The sequence below is a fragment of the Cetorhinus maximus genome, chromosome 15, assembly GCF_964194155.1.
Source record: "Cetorhinus maximus chromosome 15, sCetMax3.hap1.1, whole genome shotgun sequence".
NCBI lineage: Eukaryota > Metazoa > Chordata > Chondrichthyes > Lamniformes > Cetorhinidae > Cetorhinus > Cetorhinus maximus.
In genome coordinates this window covers 85,668,149-85,693,317 of record NC_135893.1, presented here as the reverse complement: position 1 = coordinate 85,693,317, position 25,169 = coordinate 85,668,149, and the positions used below count along the sequence as shown (strand labels likewise).

Here is a 25,169-nt window from a genome sequence, read left to right as displayed (position 1 = left end):
TGGAACAGAAATCAGCTCAAATACTTCAATTCTAGCATTACGCAGACCAGAACATGCCTTAATGATTATTTCAGAGTGGGCAATCAGCACTGGGCTTTGCCAGTTGATCTTGTTCCAGAATGCAGGTTTTTCAGGAATCAAGGAATGTAGGATATTTTGGCATTCTGCTTTCACACTCAATGGCAAGAATTCAACAGGCCATTTGTTTTGAAAACAGAGGTCAATAGCAGTGTTTTTTTTAATAGAAATTAAAACAAATTCACAGAAGTCATTTTCACAACTAAAATATTGATTAAAACTGCAGTTAAGCTTATACAGTATTTCAGAAAGAGGGCAATTCACTGCCAGTACAACATAATCAGCTCTGATTAAATTTTAAAATGAAAGCTATTCAAGTAATATAACATTCTATGGTTAATAGTTTAACATACAATGGCTGAATATAACCCATTTATTCCACCAATATCATGTCCAAGTTCGCTAAATGTCTCATGGTTGGACGTCCATGTGGGCAGTTCCAGGGATGTTCTATCTCACCCATGTGTGTAACCAACTTTTTCATCTCACTGATATGAAGCGCAGTCCCAATCATCACCTGAGGGAAAAACAGTTGCACAATTTAAAGCACAACCTTCAACCTCCTCACTTCAGATATTGTTTATGCCAGTGGCCCCTTTAATAATGTCCAACTGCCTATTGTTCACTGGGAAGCCAGGGCATCGAGTGATTATGGGACTATTCTGCTGCAGAGGGCATCGTTCTTGCCCTCTTCACCCATACACACTCTCTAGCAGGAATCATTAGATAGAATCATAAAGAAGAACGTAGTTGATTCCTCCCTTGGCTAGCTAAAGGGTATGCAAGTCAAATGTAGCACATTAGTTGACTCAGTGCAGATCAAAGCATTTTGTATGGCTCAGTATAACAGTGCATGGGACATGCATTCAATAATCCACTGGAGGAACCGGGGAGGGAGGGCATATATAAGACGGAAGCCAGCAGCCAACATGCAGCTATACAAGCCTCGAGCAAAGCAAAGCCCAGCGCACATAGAGCTCAATTTTTGTGTATGGGGGAAGAATCGAATGGAATAAATAACTTTTTTAATGATTCAAAACTTGAATCAAAACAGAATACCCTTTATAGAAGTTTGGACTTAGAAAATTGGTGGCATGTAATCTTGCAGTTATACTACAGATGATCCCCCTTTGGTGAGTTTGCTTTGGGATTCTTAAGCGTCAACTTCTGTGAAATCAATAGATTTACTCTGTAGGCTGGACATCATTGCAGGACAAAAGATTCTGTTGAACCTACAGCAAGATTGCTGTTTAAAAAGGGCACAAATATAATGATCTCTCAGGTCCTCGGCTTCTTGTAAGATTTATAATGCAATATATTGGTCTTTAGGAATCATGCAATAGATTAGTGATGACTGTTAAATGCACTTACTGGTTAGAAATGCTGGATGAGCACTTACCGACTTTCTACAAGCTCGGGAAGCAAACATCTGCCTGACTCTGGATGGCCGACACATGACCCCAGGGCTGTCACTCAGCATGAAAATCAGCTCTTCAATATCCTGTGGACCAAATGTCCAGTTCTTGCTCATTGGCAAGGAAACTAGCTTCACTCTGTCAGTGGGAGGAGCTGTATGGAAAAACACCAAGAACAAAAAAAAAGACACATTCTATAAGCACATGTTGAACAAAATAGGCTGCCGACCTCAACAGGCCTTGGCTTAATGTTTCAGATGTTTCCCAAATAACTCCTCTACTGTCAGCAGGTTAATAATATTTGGAGAAGTGGTTCTCAAAGATATTTAATATGTATATAATAAAAGAATAGATCCTTGAACAAAGTCAAGTTCTGTTTTAAATACAAGGAGACAAACCAACCTTGCTCGTTTATAATAAAATCAAAACCATTCTTTCTGAAAATGTCCAGGTTTTCCACCAGTACAGTTTCATTCACTGCAGTTAAATGAAGATTCTGGGGCCTAGGAGTTGGAAACAATATTTAACTATATGAATGGAGAAGAATATACTCTTTACAAGAAGCAAGATCAAATCTAACTTCCATTCTACTTTTAGAATTCATTTGTAACAAAGGATGACAGGAATATTTATAGATTATATATAGCAAAATACAGCTCCAGGCAATTAACCACACAGGCCAAACTTAAATATACGTACTCAATTCTATCCACTTTTCTGTAGTAAGTGGTCAAAGTACAATTGGAGAACATTAAATCTAACACTGAAAACCTGATGTACTTGACCTGGATGTATGTCAATAAAATGGACTGGTCTCTCACTGAGGATCAGTCAGTCTTCAAAGATTAGGAAAATAGGAACAGGAGACGGCCATTCAGCTTCTCAAGCCTGTTCCACCATTCAATTAGATCATGGCTGATCTGTATCTTAACTCCATCTGTCTTATCGCCATATCCTAGGAAAAACATTGATCTCAATCTTGTCTGATTGTCCCAGGGCCCACAGCCTTTTGGGGAGAAAATTCCAACATTTTCTACTAAGACTATAAGGTTTAATGAAAAGTGCATTACAGGAAATAATCATAATTCCTTTCAGATGGCTGTGCGACAAACAATAAAAAGAAAATCTTACACTATCAGCTTTTGACCTTGAAGAGCTGTATGTTGCTGCAGCATTTCAAAGTTGTACTTCTCATCAGTGGCATGTTGGTCCACAATGAACAGGTCTGAATCCAGCTTGGTGATGATAAATCCCAAGTTAAACTGGCCAATAATCTCCATGCTGGCAAACCTGTCTCTGCTGCAAACAGTACAAGACAAGGCCACTGAATATATAAGGCTAGTGCAAAGTACTTTGTGAGAAGAAAAACACTTTATTAATCTAATCACTAAATAAGATTTAATTTGAGATGTAGCAGAGCTGTACTATATGTCCAACAAGAGATGCTTGGAGATAGGTTACAAATGCCTACACAATCTCAAGTTGGAACTTCTTTTCCTCCACAAAACAATTGATAAAGAATCAGATTTTTATTTAAGCTTTGTTTCGAAGAGATGTATTATTAGCTTAGCTCAGTCTGGCACAGAGTGGTATCAACTAACTTGTGCTGTACCGACAGAGTGCTGCACTGAGAAGGTGCTGCTTTATTTAGAGTGCTGCATTTTGGATGAGATGTTAAACTGAGGTCCCAACTGCTTGTTCAAGTGGACTATAAAAATGATGGGGAGATGGTGTGGTGATATTCAGGAAAAATGATCAATGAACCAAAGCTCATTCTTCATCATAGTATGTTTAAAAATAGTGTGGCCTTAATTTGAAATAACATTAATAACATTTGAAAATTAGCAATGAAATTACATTAAGTGAAACCTAGGAGTTGTTTTAGTGGATCATACAACAAACAACTGGAGCACCCATGGGTGAAACAGCCTCTTTAAAAAGGAGCTGGATAAATATCTGGTTGTAGGGATCAGTACAGACTGAGATAATGGATTATCTAAATCAATGGTTCCTATGCTGCTGAAGCTGGGGAAGGGGGCAAATGGGTTGTCTGTGGAAGCAGTCAATTAGGGTTGAACAGAGAAGATAGGAGGGTGAGTGATTGGAGCTTTACTGGGTTAATTGTAAAGATCAAGGAGTATTTATATAAACTCCAACTCAGCAAAGTTCACGAGAGATGACATATATGGTCTACAGAAGAAGCAAGCTTGAAGGGCCAAATGACCGTTTCTCATTCAATGCTTTATAACTATGATTATATATTTTAAAATACACAACTCATTTCTGATGAAGTTACAGCGCACAATTAACAGCCAGTATAAGTTTTTGGTTTGCTCCTAAATTTGCTTCAGGTGTTATCAATACCTGGGATAACTTAGCCCTTAACTTCGATTACTGCAACAGAATAATTCATATTTATACTTTATAAAATATTCTAGATCATATATTACATCATCTCTGCAATCAGGTAAACATGTGGTGATTTATAGTGTACAAATCTATTCAAAAACTATAAACACATCATACAAATACATGAATTGGGGTTACAGCAGCATGGTTGTTATATTACTGGACTAGTAATTCCGAGGCCTGGTCTAATTCCGGAAACATAAGTTCAAATCCCACCAGTCGGGGAATTTAAATTCAATTAATTAAATAAACATGGAATAAAAAGCTAGTATCAGTAATGGTGACCATGAAACTACCAGGTTGTATAAAAACCCATATGGTTCACTAATGTGCTTTAAGGAAGGAAATCTGCCGTCTTTACCTGTTCTGGCCTACATGTGATTCCAGACCTACAGCAATGTGGTTGACCCTTACCTTGAAATGGCCCAGTAAGCCACTCAGTAGTAATCAAGGTGGTGGTGAGTTCTCAAGGGCAAATATGAATGAGCAATAAATGCTGACCTTGACAATGACTGCCACATTCTGTGAATTAATTTTAAAATGCTGAAAATGTAATTACCTAATCTCTTTTCTGAGTTCAGCTTCTGCTGCTTGATTGTCTCCAGGATTAATCTGGGCTCGAAATCGCCTGCATCTCTGCGCCTCTTTTTGTTGCACTTGCTGCTTATTGACTAACTTCATCCTTTCAGCAAGAAGGCCCATAGAAAAAGGGAGCTTCACAACCTTTTTATTCATTTCTACTGGTGTATCAACTTCTGAAGTCTGAAACATCCCATGACCTGAAGACAAGCCTTCATCCAAACACAAGCTGCCAGTCTTCATGCGTTTTACGTTCTGGGTGACGTAACTGAGTGAGCAAAAACCTGCCAATGGTCGGTTGCTATTTCCTGTTGAATCAACCTTCCCTGTTAGCACAGGAACACTAGATGCCAAAACCTCACAGCCAGTCATTTCAGTTTTCAGTTCTTCATCTCCTTTCCCAGATTCTGAAAAATTCTGGAATACATTGGACAAGCTAACTGCACTGTCAGAACCATCAGTAGACTTGGACAAAGCATTAACCTCCAGTGTGTTGCAACCAAGTTCTGAGCTTGCTATTGTGCTGCCTTTCCCAGAATCTGTATCTCTTTCAGAGTTCATGGAGTCCTGCTCCATTTGTTTGGGATTTCCAGATACTGGGCAGCTGTCAGTCCCACATTCAGGCTGAGGATTACTCAGTTTACAACTGGTAAAAAACTTCTGTAGTGTTCTTTGCACTGGAAAGTCCTGTTGTTTGTTAGACCTGGGCCCACATAATGATGATTGATGTAAGGAGTATGCCTCACGTAACCTGGCAATGCTTATACTCTTCTCTTTTTCTGAATATGATTTCACAACAGGTGATTCCTGTTTGGTTGGAACAGAGGATTCTGGACTGATTGTCTGGAGAACTTTTTCAGAGACTCCTAAAACCGGGAACAAAGCTCAACATTTAGAATCACAAAATGATTTTATCCAATATTACACCATATGCTACTTTAACCTTTAATATTCAGTCAGTAGAATGGCACACCTGTCTGGGCAATTTCCAATATGCTGTTTATACAAGTTTTTAAATTTTGTTTCCTGCTTTATTGGTGTCACTGATTATATTGTATTTATTGCTGCTCCTTTTGTTATCTGAGGGCATTAAAATTCAACGCAGAATGACTGCAGTCATGCTTGAGCCAAAGGAAGTGGCTGGGAAGGGGGAGCAGGGTGGGCTGGCAGTTTCTCTTCCCTGAAAGATATTAATGAACCATTTTTAAAAAAAATCAACATTTTGACAATTTTGCATGATGATTTTACTGGTGTCAGCCCACAAATTACCAGATCTACTAAATTATATTTCAAAGCTTGCCATCATGGGATTTGAACTCATGACTCAGTTCTAAGGCCACTGTGCTGTAAGTTAAACTATTGTGTTAAGATTTTTGGTTGATGAAAGGGCAGACTAAAACTGGTACATTTTTGAAACTGAAATGGTCCAGTAATAAAAGGGTTACAGAGATATTTCTCCGACGACTTTGAATTAAAATCTGATTTATAATGGCATTTGTGAACAGTCAGCAACAGTATATAAAAGAGATGCACGAGTAGCATTGCCTCCAAGTAATTTATCCATAATTAGGTACAATTTAAACCACTCAAAATGACAGAGCCCTTCACAAAGTGTAATGTATTTCTAAATACTACAGGAGTATTTTTTATTTGCACCATTCAATCTCTAATTCTCAAGGTACCAGTTACACGATTAAAATAAAAATATTTTTAAACCATTCAATATAGAACATACAAGCCTAAAATTACTATTTGTGATATTATCGTATGAACAGTTGTCACCTTCCTACACCACTCCTGGGTCACTCCCTTAACTGAGTTATTATTGAAATAGCAGCAGGCATTGCCAATCCTTCATCATCACTGGGTCAAAATTCTGGACTCCCTCCCTAATAGCTCTGTGGAAGTATTATCATTACATGAACTGCTGCTGTTCAAGAAGGTGGTTCACCAGCGCCTTCTCAAGGGCAATTAGAGATGGGCAACAAATGCTGGCTTTGCTACTAACACCCACATTCCATGGACAAATAAAAAAGACAGAGGAAATTGATATAAACACATTAAGTGTCAGTTTTCAACCATCTTAAATAAGACTTCTACAGGATTATGCTATAAAATGTTTATATTAGAATGACTTGATTGAAGTACAGCTCACATTAGCCGCACCTTAATCTACAATGTAATTGTAACTCACTGACCTACATTAATCTACAGTATTTGCAGTTCACTGACAACCATACATTAACTAATAGCTACACTATAATTTTTTATTTTCAACAGGCTTCGATAGAATATTTGTCTTTCTATAGTTTGTCAAACCTATAACATGCTGCATGCTGGAACTAAAGGACAGCAATTGTAGAATACTTTATGCTCGGTTTCCTCACAATCCAAAGTCTTTTTTTTGTTGAGAAGGACTGTCGTAATGTTCTTTACCTGGCATCTGAAGAAACGTCTGATTAATGTTGAGCTTGTTAACATTAGAATCATACATTTGAATAAGGGATGTCTTCAGGATTGCAAGAAGCAACTTTTCCTCCTGAAGAAGAATCTGTCTTTTGTCTGGTGTAACATTGACGTCAACACACTCTAAAAATGGCAAAAACATATCAAGTAAATGAAGGCAGCTGAATCTATTAGGAGAGTACATCATACCTAGGTTGTATAAATCATCAGAACCGAGGTCCATTACTACAATCAATATACAATTTCCCTGTTCTTCCCATTTAAAAAAAAACTGTTTACTGCATTAGTTCATAATGTTTCTGAGCTAAATTATTTGCAAGTAAAAAATTCCAAAACATATATGTCTGACTGTAACTTACCAGAATCAACACAGATATTAAGGGCAACAAATGGATACTGGTGCCTGTTGTACATGTGATAGACTTCATTTACAAGTTTGGAAACCTAAAAATAATGTTAAATCACTTTAGTCATCATCAAAGAAACAAACACAATGATAGACGGTCACTAGATACACTGAGTAAGACTGCAGATTTTACTTCTCCATTCTTCCCAATGTGTCAATTATTTCAATTTTTTAGCATCCCTCAAAATTAATAATCATTCTTGGATTAGGTCAGGCAGCTAGTCAGTATGCTGTCTGCCAAAAGAAGCACAATAGTGGTGTAGACTGACTTAATCATGAGTTTTTCCATTTATATATGAGATGGTTCATTGGCTCCCAATGGCCCAACCGAGATCACAAACTGAGCACAAGGAAGCATCAACACTGATCAGGGACTGATGACAAAGAACCACTGGCACAGACCAGATCAGAAGCTCACCACAAAGAATCAAGGGCACAAGCTATAATCAGAGACTGGATGCATTTAGTGATAACTGTGTTGTGAACAATGCTTGTTAATTATAATCCCTTAATTGCATGGGGCCAACAGCAGATTGTAGGGCTGTCTATAGCCATTGCAATAGCATGTATGTCAACAGCATGGTCAATAGTCACTCTAATTTAATAATTCACAAATTTTAACTGTTATTGCTCCTCACCTTTGTTGGGTCACATGGTCGGTGATTGATGAAGAAAAACTGTCGATCAGTTGAACTCCTGCCAACGCCGTGATCGCTACGAGACACGAACCCTATGATTCTTCAATGTACCATAAAAAGGAAAGTTATTGTTATTGCACACAAAATATTATTCATTAGTATGAACTGCCAGGTCAGCAGAATAGCTGCAATCCTCTATTCCCTCCCTGCTGTTGCCTCTAAAACTACTCCAGGAACAGGGAGCTGCTCCCCATCACTGATGTTTAGTTGCCGAGTAGTAATGTAGATCTGATCAAAGAGTCTTGATGACAACTATGTGAACCCATTTACAGAGTAGAATAGGAGGAGGATGTGTGTATTGAATAAGCATCATTTCTGTCCACATCCAAGACCAACACACACTCACTTGCGCTAGAGGTCACTGGATAGCAACCAAGAGGGCGCCTCCATCTCTCTATTCCCCTTCTCACCTAGGGGCACTGGAAGCAATTGTCCTACCTTGCTGGGGCTCCTAGCTGGGATCCTCCCAGTCTGTGACTTAACTACTCACTAAGTTCACTTAGTCATGGGAGGAGGTGGAGCTGCAGGCACTGACTTATCTGAACTGCAGGTTAGAAGGATATTCAAGAGTGAAATGAAGGAGGGTGGTAAGAGGCTCAGGTGGCTCATAAACACCAGCATGGACTAGTTGGACCGAATGGCCTGTTTCTATGCTGTAAATTTTGTGATTGTCATTATGCATAAAACTCTCTTTCCTCTTCAAGTATATTCAACTATGAATATGCTCCCATTACTATGTAGAAAGTGGGGAATTTAAGATACTTCTGAAAGTCTTTGGAAACATTGATCAGAAAATGAACCATTTGAAAGCGCTAATATTTATACCGCTCATCAACAGCCACTAAAAGGCATACAGTTCACATTGTAAATGATTGCTCACTGAGACTGGCATGATCATTGATTCATAGATAGCAAGCTAAGCAGTTGAAGACATCAAAGCAAAACTATTGTAGTTCATTAATACACTATATTGTTTTATTTTTAAGTGGGATATCTAGATTCTTTGATTAGCTTGCGCCTGCCCACATATCCTGTTGTCCCCAGGAACAGAATTGTTCAGGAAGTTTAAAACTGCACCAATCCCAGAGGCTTAAAAGCTGAGAATATTTTCTAATGCGAAAAGCAGAATAAAGTATGTCAAAAAAACTTATTTTCTTTAATCATTGTAGCATTTCTTACCCCATGTGCGTTAGCATGATGAAATAGAAATATGGAGGGCGGCCAACATGTTTTATTTATATACGTTCTCAGGTTGTGGACATCACTGGCAAGGGCTCATTTATTACCCATTCCTAGTTGAGAAAGTGAAGCCTTTTGTGCTTCGTTTGTACAAATATGTGGCTTTCTACAGAGACCTGGATGAGCACTTGGCACGTCATAGCATTCAAGGCTATGGGCCAAGTGCTGGTAAATGGGATTAGGTAGGTAGGTCAGGTGTTTCTCACGTGTTGGTGCAGACTCGATGGGCCGAAGGGCGTCTTCTGCACTGTGATTCTGTGAAAGACTTGCATTTTTATAGCAACTTTCATGACCTTGGAATGTCCCAAAGTGTTTTGCAACCAAATCTTTTTGAAGTGTAGTCGTTGTAATGTAAGAAACAAGGCAGCCAATTTGCACACAACAAGCTTCCAATGTGATAACGACCAATTAATTTGCTTTTTAGTGATGTTGGTTGATGAATAAATATTGGCCAGGACACAGAGAAGAACTCTCTTGATTTTCGAATCATGCCATGGGTTCTTTTATGTCCACCCAAGAGATCAAACTTGTTTAATGTTTCATTAAAAGATGGCATCTCAAACAGTGCAGCACTTGGAATGTCAGCCTGAATTATGAGTCTAGTCTCTGGAGTGGGATTTGAACCCACAATCTTCTGACTCAAGAGACAAGAACGATATGGAGTCATAATTACACTTGCTAGGCCAATTCAGAGAGCATAACAGTCAACCACATCATGTGGACTATTGTTGTCCTGTACAGGACAGACCAGATAGAGGCAGCATTTTCATTTCCCTGATGTGCATTAGCGAACCAGCTGGGTTAATTTTTCTAGTGACAGGCATCAAAATGCCAGGTTAATTGAAATCAATTTCACAACATTTAATTTTACAGTGTACACTATCTAAATGCACTGTAGCTAATCGGGCTTTTTTGGCAGGACCTCCTGAATCCATGACTTCCACAACATAGAAGGACAGGGCAGCAGGTGCATGGGGACATGAGCACGTCCAAGTCACACACCATTTGATTTGGAAATGTATTGGCGTTCCTTCATCTTCAGTAGTTCAAATTCCTGGAACTCCCTCCCAAACAGCTGTATGTGAATCTACACAACATGGAATGCAGCAGCTCAAGGCAGCAGCTAACCAGCACATTTTCAAGGGCAACTAGGGATGGGCAATAAAGGCCAAACTTACCAGTGGTGCCCACAACCCACGAATGTATGAAAAGATCCTATTTTACAATTGTTCAATTTCTGTCCACTATTAAAACAAATGTTAAAATCAGATACATTATATATCAGCAAAGGAATTGAGCCTGTTCTGCCATTCAATGAAATCATAGCTAACTTAACTCCATATATTAACTACTGATCATCACTCACTTGTAGAGCTTTTCAGGAATGTCAGCAGGATTAATTCCATAATCTTCACAAATAGCCTCACTAGGGCATAGTTGAACAAAAGGGACAAGATTTTGTAACTGGAAAGCACAAAAAAAAACTACATAGAATCATGTAAAACAGAAAAACATCATTTGTCCCATCGGACTTCTTTGAAAGCACTGTACAATTAGACCTACTTCCCTCTTCTTTCCCCACAAACCTGCAAAATTTTTCCCCTTCAATTATTTATTCAATTCGCCTTTGAAAGATGTTACTGAATCTGTTCCTACTACCCTTTTAAATTGAACATTCCTTGCTTCTCTATTTCAATACTCATTATACTGCAATGACTGAAAGGCTCTCAACGTGGCTAGGAGCTCTGGCTTATGTTTAACATGCATAAACGATCACATGGGTGGCAACATTAAACTTTCACAAGGGTAAGTTAGTAGTACAGATATAAAAATACTAACATTTACACATCTTATTACTTGGTCAATTTTATTTTTTAGGCTGATTCACAGGAAAATGTGGCAGCTATTCTGCACTAGCATTGTCATTTCAAAACAACCGAGAGGAGTGTGCAGCAGGTTGGGGTCACTGTGAAGCAGGCCAGGAGTGTGCAACAGGTTGGGATCACTGTGAAGCAGGCCAGGAGTGTGCAGCAGGTTGGGATCACTATGAAGCAGACTGGGAGGAGTGTGCAGCAGGTCAGGATCACATGTAGCAAACAGGGAAGAGTGCGCAGCAGGTCAGAATCGCTATGAAGCAGACTGGGAGGAGTGTGCAGCAGGTCAGGATCACTGTGAAGTAGACCAGGAGGAGTGTGAAGCAGGTCAGGATCACATGTAACAAACAGGGAAGAGCGTGCAGCAGGTCAGAATCGCTAAGAAGCAGACTGGGAGGAGTGTGCAGCAGGTCAGGATCACCATGAAGTAGATCAGGAGGAGTGTGCAGCAGGTCAGAATCATTGAAGTATGAGAGAAAAAGAAATCAAACTGTGACATCACAGGAAGGTTGTAAGTTGATTGGCTGGACAGTACTGTAGCTTTGCTTCCCAAGATTTTGAAGTTAGTCTAAGGAGTTGGGAAATTAAAAAAATAACACTTATTATCAAAAATAAGTGTAAGTAAAGCATTTCAATTAACCTCCTTATAGTTAAGTGATGACAGAAGAGAAGTGAGTAGCTGCTGAGTCCTTTTTTTCAGGTTTTATTATCTATTAGAGAATGGCAGGACAGCTCTGACCCCTAGAGAGCACATCCTATTCCATACAGGAACTCCAGGATATTTCCCATGTCCTGGATAAGCATATATGCAGGGAGTGTTGTCATTGTAGCAGTTCAAGCTCTGGTTTCGAAGCTTGAGCAGCAGCTGGCTTCACTGCAGTGCATCCACTGCACTGTTGAGAGCTTTATGAATAGCATGTTTATAAATGTGGTCATCCCACAGCTTAAGAGCATGCAGGACGAGAGGGAATGGGTGACACCATGCAGTAAAGAACAAACAGGAAGGTAGTGCGGGATTCCCTTGAATTCATCTCAGTCTCCTACCAGTATTCAGTTCTGATGAAAGTGACGGTTCACCCGGGGGGGGGGGGGGGGGGATGAACAGCCAATGGTCAGGGTCCACATCGGTAGAAATGACATAGGTAGAAAGAGGGATATGGTCCTGAAGTCATAATTTAGGGAACTTGGTACGAATTAGCAAGCAAAACTTCAAAAGTAGTAATCTCCGGATTACTCCCGGTACCACACGCACGTGAGTATGGAAATAGTACGATAGGAGAGATGGGTGGCTGGAGAGACGCAAAAGGAAAGGCTTTAAATTCTTGGGAAATAGGAATCAGCTCTTTGGGAGATGGGACCTATACCGACTGGATGGGTTGCACCTAAACAAAGCTGGGACCGATTTCCTAACAGGGTGATTTGCAAGTACCACTGGGGAGGGTTTAAACTAACTTGGCAGGGGTGTCGGAACCAGGAGATAATACTAGCGAGGGATACAAAGGTGCAAATAATATTGGGAGAGACAAATAGTACTAGAGTAGGGAATAGTAAAGTATTAGGTGGATTCAGTGTAAGAGGGAAAGTAATAAAGTGTAAATTAGGGTTACCGAGCATGTATGTGAATGTGCAGGGTGTGGTAAATAAGATTGGTGAGTTGCAGACGCAGATAGTCATGTGGAAATATGAAGTTGGCTCAAAGAAGGGCAGGACTTGGTATTAAATATTCCTGGATACAAGGTGTTCAGGAAAGGAAGGTAAGGAGGGGTGGCAGTATTCATGAAAGAAAAGGCAATGCTGGGGAGAGTGGATGTGCCAGGGAGGTCAAAGACAGAATCTATTTGGCTAGGGCTAAGGAACAAAAAAAGGTGTAATTACTTTGCTTGGTGCAGTCTACAGGTCACCAGCTAGTGGGAAGGATGTAGAGGAACAAATTTGCGAGAAATTACAGAGAAGTAGAAGAATTATAGGGTAGTTATAATGGAGGACTTTAATTATACGAATACAGACTGGGATAGTAGGAGCACAAAGGGCAGAGAGGGGCAATAGAGTGTATTCAGGAGAGTTTTCTACAGCAGCATGTTTCCAGTCCAATGAGAAAGTAGCACTGCTAGATCTGGTTCTTGGGAATGAGGTGGGCCAAGTGGATCAAGTGTCAGTAGGGGAACATTTAGGGGACAGTGATCATTGTATGATAAGGCTTAAGTTGGCTACAGAGAAGGACAAGGTGCAATCCAGAGTAAGAATAATTAATGGGGTGGGGGCAGGGGGAGACAACTTCAATGGGGTAAAAATGGATCTGGCCCAGATAAACTGGAATCAAAGATTAGCAGGCAAAACTGTAATTGAACAACAACCTGCCTTTAAAAAAGAGATAGTTCAAGTACTGTCAAGATATATTCCCACGAAGGGAGAAGTAAAGGCAAATAAGTCCAGAGCAACCTGGATGACGAAAGAGATTGAACTTAACATGAAGTAGGAAAAGTATGCTGACGGATGTCAGGTGGACAATACAACTGAGAACCAGGCCAAATATAGCAGTTCAGAGGAGAATTGAAAAAGCAAATAAGAAAAGCAAAGAGAGAGCATGAGAAGAAACTGGCAGCTAACATAAAAATGAATCCAATGGTCATTCTGTAGGCATATAAATATTAAAAGGGTGGTAAGAGGATGAGTGGGACTGATTAGAGGTCGAAAAGGGGATTTACACATGAAGGCAGGGGGCATGGCTGAGGTATTAAATGAATTCTGACAACAATAATTTGGGACAAAATTAATAGTAATTTAGGCAAATACGGATTAATTAAGGAAAGCTTGCATGGGTTTGATAAGGGAAGATTGTGTGTAACTAACTTACTTGAGTTTTTTGATGAGATAACAGAGATGGTTGATGAGGTGTATATGGTCTCCAAAAGGCATTTGATAAAGTGCCTCACAAAAGACTTGTCAGCAAAGTTTGAGGTCACAGAACAAAAGGGACAGTAGCAACATGGATACAAAATTGGCTGAGTGACAGGAAACAAACAGTAGTGGTGAATGGTTGTTTTTTGGACTGGTAGGTAGGTTCATAATGGAGTGCCCCAGGGATTGGTGTTAGGACTCCTGCTCTTCCTGATATATATTAATAACCTAGACTTTGCTGCACATGGCACAATTAAAAAAATTACAGATGATATGGAACTTGGAAGTACTGTGAACCTGAGGAGGATAGTGTAGAACTTCAAAAGGACACAGACTTGGTGTAATAGACAGACAAGTGGCAGATGAAGTTTAATGTGGCATGTGAAGCAATTCGTTTTGTTAGGAAGAATGAAGAGAGACAACAAAAAATACAGGGTACAATTATGAAGAGGGTGCAGGAGCAGAAGGACCTGGGTGTACATGCATTATAAATCACTGAAGATGTCAGGACAGACTGAGAGCACAGTCAATAAAGCATACAACATCCTGGGCTTTATCAAAAGGGGCACAGAGTACAAAAGCAAGGAAGTTATGTTAAATCTGTATAAAACCCTGGTTCGACCTCAACTGGAGTATTGTGTTCAGTTCTGGGCACCACACTTTAGCAAGAATGCGAAGGCACTAGAGAGGGTGCAGAAAAGATTCATGAGAAAGATTTCAGGAATTAAGAACTTCAGTTAACTAGAAAGATTGGAGAAGTTGGGACTGTTCTCCTTGGAGAAGAGAGGAAATTTGATAGAGGTATTCAAAATAATGAGGGGTATGGACAGATAGGGAGAAACTGTTCCCATTGGTGGATGGATCGAGAACGAGGGCACAGATTTAAGGTGATTGACAAAAGATGCAATCTCAACATGAGGGAAACATTTTTCATGCAGTGAGTGGTTAGGATCCGGAATGCACTGCCTGACGGTGTGATGGAGGCAGGGTCAATAGAGGCTTTCAAAAGGGACTTGAATCATTATCTGAAAAGAAAAAAATTACAAGGTTATAGGGAAAAGGCATGGGAGAGGCACTAGGTGAATTTCTTCTTCAGAGGACCAGCACAGACACAATGGGCCAAATAGCCTCCTTCTGTGTTGTAACCATTCTATGATCCTACAAGATGAATGGCCAGTTACCAGGTTCCTTAAGGAATTGATTGAGAGAAGAACGTTGGTCAGTACACTGGGAAAACTCTCTACTCTTTGAATAATGTCTTGGGATTCTTAAATTTCCACCTGAGCAGACCCACACAGGACCGTGGTTTAAATATCGTTTTGTAGGTAGCACTGGGTGTCAGCTTAGATTGAGCTTAAGTCTTCATGTTGGTCAGGCTCTTAATAAGCAAGTTGTAAATTAATGCTACCCAGCAGGCAATTTGTTGTGTGTGCAAAGCGTACAATATATTGTAGGTATGAAAGTGCTCTATGCTTAATGAATTTTTATAGTGTTCATTGCTGCAGAACATAGCATTTCCCAGTTTCACCTTCAAACACTCCCAGCAAAGCTTCTCCAACAGTTCTCCCACCTCCACATCCCTTTGTTGCACGTTTGTGGTATCTCTATTTCTCACACCATTACGACACAGACACAGCATGCATACGAAAAAGTGATTCTATCTGCCCTGCCTCATGGGAAATCCTTTCCCCCAATCAGTCTATCACATTGTACAAATACATCAACCACAGTGAAGCTGACAACTTGGCCTGCTTTACATTGGAAGCATATGGCAACTATGAGTGTGTGAAAGAAGCTAAAAGGGTGATTATCTCAGCTTGCAAACATGCCAAATATTTGCTATGTTAACAGCTGTATTGAGAGGTCTCCCCATCCTAATAGGCCCAGGATGAGGAAGCCTTCCAGCGCAACAACACTGTGTCTGCTTCCTGCTGATAATCAGGTAGCTTGTTACAGTGGAATGCAGTGGGTATCCAAAATACCCCAAGTTCTCCCTTACGAGGGAGGAAGCATCAACATTACTTTGCACATAACTGAAGTGGATACACAAGGCAGAGGTTGTTTGTGCAGTGAAGTTCTTTTGTATCGGGCAGTTGCACTATAATTATTTTACCTGCTTCGATCCGAATACTGCGCTGATGTTTTCCTTCAACGTGGTGCATCCATTGGTGCAAAAAACAGGGTTCCTCTTTCCTTGTCCAAGCTGATTTGTGCAATTTATCCGTATACCTGTAGAAATGATGCAATAGGCCTGCAGCACGTGTGCCATTTTACTGTATTCCTGTTTTAAATTTAAAAAAATTAAAAGCTCCAGATTTATAATAGTGCAACCTGAACATTAAAAATTTTTTTTAAAATACAAGATGAATATTTCATTCAGACTCGTTGGAAAACCAAGTACCCACATTTATACTAAGAAAATGCATTTAAGGTGAAGCTAGATAAACAAGAGGGAAGAAAGAATGGATTATTCTAATAGAGTTAGGTGAAGCAAGGAACATAGAGGCTTGTGTGGAACATAAACACTGGCAGAGACCCTTTGGGCTGAATGAATGTATGGCATAGTAACAGACCAATGTTAAGAAACTGAAATAAAAACAAAAGTGCAGGGAGTTGGACAGCAAGCCTATCAGTTTTTGTAAAAGAAAAGATGGGTTCATATAAAGGGTTCACACCAAAATATTAACCCTTTTCAGGTGCTATGTGTGTCCAGCGTTTACTGTTTTTGTGCCAGTGTATAAATTCCAGCTACTACTGTTACTGACAGTGAGTCAATGCAGAGCAGCATAGATAATTGAACTCCGGTTCCTGAGCTGTTCCTAACTGTATGAGAGACAGGAACCTACATTAGACCCAGGGAGGGATTGATTGAATTCAACATATAAAATATTTAGTGTTGACTATTTGGCATAGTTTCATGAAAAACTTAAAAAAACACAAACTCACCTTTTTAATATTTCGCTGAAACTCTTTGTGCCTGACTGGTAATGTGCAAAACAACTGTTGAACACTAACCGTCGTCCCTTGCTGTCGAGGGTGCGGTATTTTTTCACTGATTTGCCCATTATGGTCAAAAACCAGGCGGGTTCCGACCTTGGCGGTCTTGTGACATGTCACGACACTAAGGTCACTGGTAAGAATAAAAGGACATTAAGAGCACATTCCCAGAACCTCCTGATCCCATCCCGGCAGCTTAAAAAAATAAAACATATTAAAATCAGCAGATTTAAATATGTATTTGTCAACTCCAAACTAGATTACTCTCTCTGTTTTCTCGCTGCACTCCCGTATTCTGAAAGTACCTGTCCCTCTTGCTTACTACCCAAACAGGGTGTTAGGCTCTTTCACAACCTCAGGACATAACAAAGTGCTTTACAGCCAGTGAAGTAATTTTAAAATGCTGTCATTGTTGTAATGTAGGAAATAAACTGAAGTCAGAATCCTTGTCCTCATCTATAAATCCCACTATGGACTTTTCCCTATCCAAATCTACAATCCTCTTAACTCTTTCTCGACTGTCCCACTTATTATATTCTCTCCCAAATATTGTATGCCTATGATTCTGGCCTTTTATGCTTTGAGGCAAAGCTTTCAGCTGTATTGGGCCAGCTCTTTAAAACTCTGCATTACTTTGTCTTCCCTTAAAATCCAGTTCATAACACATTTCCTTGACAAAGTTCTCAGTCACTTATCACTTCCTGTCTTAGTTACCATCATTCTTACTTTAGTTATGAAGACTGCTTGTACAATTCTTCTATTAAAAGCACTATATAAACTTAGCTGTTTACAAATCAACAGTGCAATGCATACTGCACACTTGTGTACAGTGGGTGAGTGTGTTCCTCCCCATGGTATGAATTGTAGGAGCCCATAAAACTCCTCTCCCAAATAGGACTAACCCACCCAATGGCCGGTATAAAGATGGTTACAACCATGGAAGGAGTATTTACTTCAGAGCCTGTCACTGTTAATCAATCAGCCTTCAAATATTTCCACTACTTCACACAATTCTCCTAGGGAAGAGTTTGTAAATACAAAAACAACACTGCCTACTGCAGATTATATGTACTGTGCAACATAATTGTTGATACTGAAGGTGCTATCATAATACCTCAGAGCACACAAGGAGCTCAAAGCTTCACCTCTAAATCCAAACGTCTCCACATGTAAGAGGTCGGAGAAATCTTGCAACTTGGAAGTGTAATGCTTCAGTGCTTTCAAATGAATAAACATAAATTTGTGACATGCAAAAATATTTATTTGTTAACACAAATGTGATTACAGTAACTTCTATTTCAGGTTCACAATTAAATTTTGAACAAATTTCACATTTCACTAACAAATCCTTAGAGGCTATTAAAGTTCTCAATCTTACATAAATTATTCCAGCTTTAAATTTATATTTTGAGTGAATTCAAATTTCAAGCAAGGGCGGGGGGATGTTGGTGCTAGCTTCTTCATTCAGGGTCAGTATAAAATTCTCTCAGTTCATGTACAATATTTAGAAACAGAATAAAGCTTTCCAAACCAAAGAAAGGCACACCCTTTGACTTTTAAACTTAATATTCAATTTATTCCATGTCAAACTTTGGACAATTTTGTCCTATGTTTACTTAGAACTGGCTTCAGATTGCCCAAATTCTCTTATTGAGGTTCCTTACAGCCAGCAGTCATAAGACTTTTGATATGAGTCCAGGCTGGTTTCAAACCCCCAGGTCCAAGTGTTGAAAAGTCGATATTGTATTCCACAGTGACAACTATGTGCTTTATTATTTAGTTAAGGATTGCATCACTAATTCTTACACATGTGTATACCTGCAGAATTCACTACTTTTTAAGACGTCATCACAAAAGATTACATATACATATTAAAATTCTTGCATTGGATGCACGCTTCCTGTCCTCAAAACTCACTTCCTGCTGTCAGAATCTTTGGCCTACCATTTTTTTCCAATACTGACCACTGTATTGCTATGCCAATGTTCGCTATTCGATTTTGCAATGTCAACGGTGACGGTGTAATTCTAGCACTTGGTGACCATCTGGCTCTGTGAATTAAGTTTTTGACCTCTCTTTCCCAATCTTGTATATCAAATGACATATTCATGCCTTTGGGCAATACCAGTGGCAATTCACTGGTTTATTTTAATCTTAACATGTTAGAATTTAACTCGACTGTCATGAAGGGCAAACTAGATACAGTGAAACCTGGCCTTACAGACACTCACAAATAACAGACATCTTGTTAAAACATGAACATTCCACAACAGTCCCAAATATTTTACAATTATAAAATATACAAACAGCTCTCTGAAATGAAGGACATTTACAAATTGTAGACCACGTACAGTTTTTAACACACCAAGCCTTATTTACTAATGTATTATACACCTTAAAACACAAGCCCCTGTAATGGTTTTCATGAGCAATGTCACCTGTGCTCAATTGCAGGGAGTTGATTGCAATTTGAGTTTTCATGTCTAGTAACCATGAACTGTAAGGTGAATGATGCGGAAGTGGTTTCAGGGTGCTGTCATAATCTATCTCTGGTCCACTGACAACTGGGGAAAAAAGGAATGTGCAAAAAGCAGGGAGCTGATGCCAGTCCCCTAGGTATCCATAATTCAAAGGTTTCACTACAAAAAAATCTGAATACCAACAGAGCAAGCCTTTGACTATAAGATCAAAGAGTAGGCCATTCAACTTCTTCAGCCTGTTTTGCCATTCAATTAGGTCATGGTTAACCTGTATCTTAATTCCATCCAGCGTCAATCTCAATTTTAACATCTTCAATGACCTCAAGCTCCAGCAGCTCTTTAGGGGAAGAGCTTCTGTTGTAGCCTACCAACTGGAACACTGAACTTGAATTCCAGTGTCAACTCAGATCTTCACTCAATTTCATTGAGAGCAGGGGTTTATCAGATTTGCCTGGCACATCTGACCAAAAGAAGTCAAGATGCCATTGGAGGGATCCTATCCTACACATTTTAATCACCGTCACCAAACTAACACATTTTAATCACCGTCACCAAACTAAATTATGGAAGTGAATAGGAAATTATAGTATTTGAAATATAAAATACTGCACAGCCTTTCCATTTCTCATCCAGAAATTGTAACTAATTTTTAAATTAAAACTTACTCAGTCCTTCAAAGTTTTTTTCTTCCACTCCATCCCCATTGTCCGATACTTCAATCAAATCCGCTCCAAATTCTTTCAACCTAATATCTGAAAAACATGCAGCACAAGAGATAGGAATAAAAATTAAAATACTAGATATTTCTTGGGAGGATGTCTGTTGCTCTGGAAGATTCAGCTGCAAAAGCTACAGTTTTCCATGTGGCATCTATTCTGAGTTGTAGTAGCAAACAGCTGTCCTTTATAAAAGCAAATGCAGTCTCCACTGCTTAAACCACCCATGTTTAAATAGTGCAAATACTGAAAAGCATTTGCCATTACTATCATCAAGGTGCTCTTTATGTTGTGTTAAGTAAGCTGGCTACTTGGGCAAAACCAAGTATTCAGTGAACAATCCACAGTTCAGATGCAATTAGCCTGAATACGTAATCACTGTGAAGTGCTGTTTGTTACCAGCAGAGGCATTTTAAGAAACTGTAAACACCAGTGACAAAGGGACAGCTTTCAAGTTTCATTTGATTTTTTTGTATCAGGTGCTAATAAGAGGATTTCAGATGCTAAGACAAGTTCATTTTCAGTACTTTCAAAGAAGAAACTTCTGCACATCAGTTATCAGCATTTTACATTTCCCTTCCTAAAGTTCTCCGTCTTATTATGTCTCCTATCACTTTCAACAGCGTCCACAAAACTTCCTTTGGTTGCAACTTCAATCACTTCCCATTTCCTCCTGCCAAGCTCCTGCTTCTCTCTGTAAAGTGCCTAGGGGAATTTCATTACATTAAAGTTGCTAAGTGCAAGTTAGCATTGGCATTTGCTACCAGCTGTTAATTGAGGTATAACTAATGCCCGAGGAGTATCTCTTTAAAACAGCTATCTGAAATACAAAAAAGCACAATAACTTAATCATTGAATGATACAGCACAAGAGGACATTCAGCCACTCATGCTCACTCATGCTCTTGGAAAGAGCTACTTCCTGCTGAGTATATAAATGTAAACTGCTCAAATGTAAAATAGATTTGGACTAGTCATTTTTGTCCTTACCAATGTTAGTAGCTCCAGCATCTAGACTGTTTTCCACCAACTCTTTTACAGCAGTGCTGAGGCTTAACACAACTTGACCTGAACAAATCTGGTGTACTGACTGTCGGTCAATTGGCTTGATCACTCTTGCAGGTGCTGAGCTAAATCAATAGAAAACAGAACAGTTTTGAAACAAAACCACATTAAGTACATAAAGGGTATTATGTTACTCTTGGTACAGTTAACAGGCCTACAAAGAAACTCAAATACACACTATGCCAAGCACTCTGGTTTAATATTGGATAATTTTACTTTTGTATAGACTGCTTGGAAATGTTTAAAATGTATATTACATGTTATCTTCAATAATCTGACAGTTTACTTTTGTCCTTTGTTACATGGTCTCAGTTCCAATAAATTGTCACAGAGACTTTACACCATGAGAGACAATTCAATACTACAAGAGGGGACTACAGTTTATTTGTTTTTTTAATTGGAAGGCCTTCTTTTTCCATATTGACCTCGCATCCCACTCCTGATCTAACGCAATCTAGTTTTCAGCAAAAGGTGGAAGTCACAGGATGCAAAAAAGGAAACAAAAACAAACTTGCACTTGTATAGCACCTTTCAAATACTCAAGCATCCCAAAGCACTTCAAAGCCAACAGAGTTTTTGAGTGTCACCACTGTCGCTCGGTAGGCAAATACAGCAGCAAGGTGACTGACCAGTAAAACTGCTCTTAGTAGCGTTGGTAGAGCATTAAATGTTGGCCAGGATGCTGTGGGAGAGTCCCCATGCTCTTTTTCCAAATATCACCACAGGATCTTTGACAACTATGTGAGAGCAGATGAAGTCTCGTTTTAACATCTCATCAAAAAGCTGGTGACCTTGACAATGCAGCGCTCCCTTCAGTACTAGATCATGTGCTCAGGTCTCTAAAACAACGTCACTGGACTAGTATTCCAGAGACCCAGGGTAATGCTCTGGGGACACGGGTTCTAATCGCACCACGGCAGATGGTGAAATTTGAATTCAATAAAAATCTGGAATTAAAAGTCTGATGATGACCACGTAACCATTGCCGACTGTCGGAAAAACCCATCTGGTTCACTAATGTTCTTTAAGGAAGGAAATCTGCCATCCTTACCTGATCTGACCTGCATGTGACTCCAGACTCACAGCAATGTGGTTGACTCTTAAATACCCTCCGAACAAGGGCAGTTAGGGATTGGTAATAAATACTGGCCTAGCCAGTGACCCCACATTCCATGAACAAATAAAAAATATTTAAAAACTACCATTTACATAGTGCCTTTAACTTAGGAAAACATCCCAAGGTAATTTACAAAATTGAGACCGAGCCAAAGAAAAATACAGATCTCAAAAAGCTTGACCAAGAGGTAGGTTTTAAGGAGGGTCTTAAATGGCCACCAATGGTAGAGCAACGAAAGCCTGGACGTGCAAGGCCCTAATCAGTAGAACACAGATATCTCAAAGGGTTGTGGAGCTGGAGAGATTACAGAGATTGGGAGGGGGTAAGGACATGGAGGGATTTGAAAACAAGGATGCAAACTTTAAAATCAAGGCGTTGTCCGATTGACAGCCACTGTATGTCAGTGAGCATAGGGGTGATGGATGAATGGGACTTGGTGTGAGTTTGGATGAAGGGCAGCAAAGTTTTAAATGAGCTCAGGTTTATGGTGGGTAGCACCTTGCATTTATGTAGCACCTTTTACAACTACTGGACATCCCAAAGCACTTAATAGCCAATGAAGTACTTTTTGAAGTTTAGTCACTTGTAATATAGGAAATGCAGCAGTTTGCACACAGCAAGCTCCCAAAAACAGCAGTGATAATGAGCAGATTATGTTTCAGTGATGTTGATCAAAGGATAAATATTGACAATGGGCAACGTTCTTGCTCTTCTCCACCTCAGTGTCATGGGATCTTTTACATCCATCTGCCACAGCAGATGGAGCCACGGTTTAAAGTCTGATCTGAAAGTTGGCAGCTCCGACAGTGCAGCATTCCCTCAGTATTGCGCTGTAATGTCAGCCTGGATTTTGTTTGTGGAATGGGACTTGGACCCACAACCCTCTGACTCAGAGACAGGAGTGCTACCCACTGAGATGGCTGACACTTTCACTTTACCCATCCCAGTACCAGGGGAGTCTGGCCGACATGCCTTCATTCTCTGGGACTCACCAGGCTTCCATTGCTCCCACAGGACGGCTGTGAAAAGCAAGAACTCCTAAGTTCGCACCCACTTCCGAGCTCTTTACTTGATTAATGGACACTGGCTAAACCGCACCGCCACCGGTTGCACCTCAAGCTACCAATCAGCGGCTCTGCTGAACCATGGCGCGGCGGTCCAGTGCGGCAAACTGCTTTCTGGGAAATGTAGTCCAAACGGGAACATTCCCGGTGCGAACCCTGCACCATCAAACTACAACACCCCTAATGCTAAGCGCCGCCCAGAACCAGACTTGCCCTGTTTTCCATTAAAATAAAAGCTTTTGATACGAACGGACGGACTTAATTATAATACAGAGACGAGTTTTTTTATACTCGTTTATTTGAATCAGAAGATTAGGTTATTTTTATTTGATGACATCCACGCTATCCAATCAGAAACCCGAAGGAGAAGCGAAGTGGCCAATTGGATGAAGGGATGAGAGCGGGTGACAGGCGCGACCGCGGGGTCTGATGGGAGGTGTCTGGTTTCCATGGTGCTTTGCTACGGCCGGTTGGTGAGGTGCGGCTGAGCCGGGCTTGTTAGTGATGGAGATGTACAAGGTAAATCCGTATCACCTGAGTGAAGATGCTATCGATTTGCCTATCTGCATGTACAAGCTGCCGAATATTCATCGAGGTGCTGCAGACGCTCAGGTATGAGATGTCAGGGGTTTGTGGTGTGTTGGATAGGCCTGCACTTCCCACAGGCCGCCTGGGGCCTCAGGCCGCACATTCTCCACTGACTTCCCTCCACCGTTGCAACTTTAGCGAACAGTTCCCTCCTTCATGTTTCGCTGCCATTTATTTGTTATTGAAGGTGACAGGATGAGAATGTTAGTGTATTTCCACTACACGGCATAGGCCTAATCAAAGTACTGTACAAGTTTAAATTTTTTTTTAAAGTGCCTGAAGTGGAAATACTCAGGTCTGGTAGCTTCGGTGGAGAGAGAAACGAAGTTAATGTTTTGATAAAAGCAAAAAACTGCGGATTCTGGAAATCCAAAACAAAAACAAAAATACCTGGAAAAACTCAGCAGGTCTGGCAGCATCTGTGGAGAGGAGCACAGTTAACGTTTCGAGTCCGCATGACTCTTCAATAGAACTAAGGAAAAATAGAAAAGGGGTGAAATGTAAGCTGGTTTAGGGGGGTGGGGAGGGGGGGGACAAGAAGAGCTAGATAGGGGGCCAGTGATCAAACACCAGGAGAGAAATGGAAAGCAATGAAGGTGAAGAAAGCAAAAGAGAGATACGAAAATCCTGACGGAGAGAAGAGCAAAACTTCTTCAAGATAGGCATTCCTTGAAGAGAAGTGGCAGTCAATTAAACACTTAAGATAAAAGCAAAAAACTGTGGATGCTGGAAATCCAAAACAAAAATACCTGGAAAAACTCAATGTTTTGAGTCGAATATGACTTCACAACTACAAGTTTAACGTGGCTAAGGGCCATTGTTGGAAGGGAAACTCACATTTCTATAGCGCCTTTTCCATCCTCTGGATGTCCGAAGTGTTTTATGGCCAATCAATAACTTTTGAAATGTCACTTTTGTAGAGGCAGGCAGATTGCACATAGCAAGCTCCCACAAATCTATTTTTTAAATTGTTGATTGAGGGATAAATATTGGTCAGGACAGCAGGGATAACTTCCCTTCTTTTCAAAGTAGTACTGTGGAATTTTTTGCCTCCACCTTAAAGGGTAGATGGGCCCTCAGT

The 25,169-nt window shown here is 40.0% G+C and overlaps 2 protein-coding genes across 5 annotated transcripts in view; one reads left to right on the top strand and one right to left on the bottom strand.

The window, feature by feature from the left end:
• The window catches only part of aimp2 (aminoacyl tRNA synthetase complex interacting multifunctional protein 2), an 89,569-nt gene that overhangs the window by 57,471 nt on the left and 6,929 nt on the right, over positions 1-25,169 (top strand). The window contains exon 2 of one of the 2 annotated variants that reach the window (XM_078558872.1): positions 23,965-24,112. In XM_078558872.1, the coding sequence (XP_078414998.1) occupies positions 24,005-24,112 (108 nt within the window). In that variant the 5' untranslated portion in view covers positions 23,965-24,004. Of the gene's footprint in view, positions 1-23,959; positions 24,113-25,169 lie in introns of those variants that run through there. The other variant, XM_078558873.1, reaches the window with a different exon arrangement.
• Positions 202-23,563, bottom strand: pms2 (PMS1 homolog 2, mismatch repair system component). Of its 3 annotated transcripts, none has more exons than XR_013578995.1 (15): positions 23,429-23,563; positions 21,245-21,384; positions 20,205-20,291; positions 18,174-18,276; positions 17,009-17,192; positions 16,176-16,343; positions 10,657-10,754; positions 7,992-8,091; positions 7,307-7,391; positions 6,918-7,070; positions 4,462-5,347; positions 2,641-2,792; positions 1,896-1,996; positions 1,478-1,647; positions 202-595 (listed from the first exon to the last, which is right to left on the bottom strand). XR_013578995.1 is itself a non-coding variant. In XM_078558862.1 (15 exons), exons 1-15 carry the CDS (start codon positions 23,437-23,439, stop codon positions 452-454), a joined length of 2,598 nt encoding a protein of 865 aa, XP_078414988.1. In that variant the 5' UTR covers positions 23,440-23,563; the 3' UTR covers positions 202-451. The 3 variants fall into 3 exon arrangements, 2 of the variants coding, with proteins under 2 accessions (XP_078414988.1, XP_078414989.1); XM_078558862.1 differs by having other exon boundaries at positions 2,625-2,792; XM_078558863.1 differs by lacking the exon at positions 2,641-2,792.

Coding starts and splice junctions, on each gene's coding strand:
- pms2 (XM_078558862.1), bottom strand. Junction 16,344..17,008: donor TTCAGCGAAATATTAAAAAG/GTGAGTTTGTGT, acceptor AATTTAAAACAG/GAATACAGTAAAATGGCACA. Junction 8,092..10,656: donor ATTCCTGAAAAGCTCTACAA/GTGAGTGATGAT, acceptor GGTACATTGAAG/AATCATAGGGTTCGTGTCTC.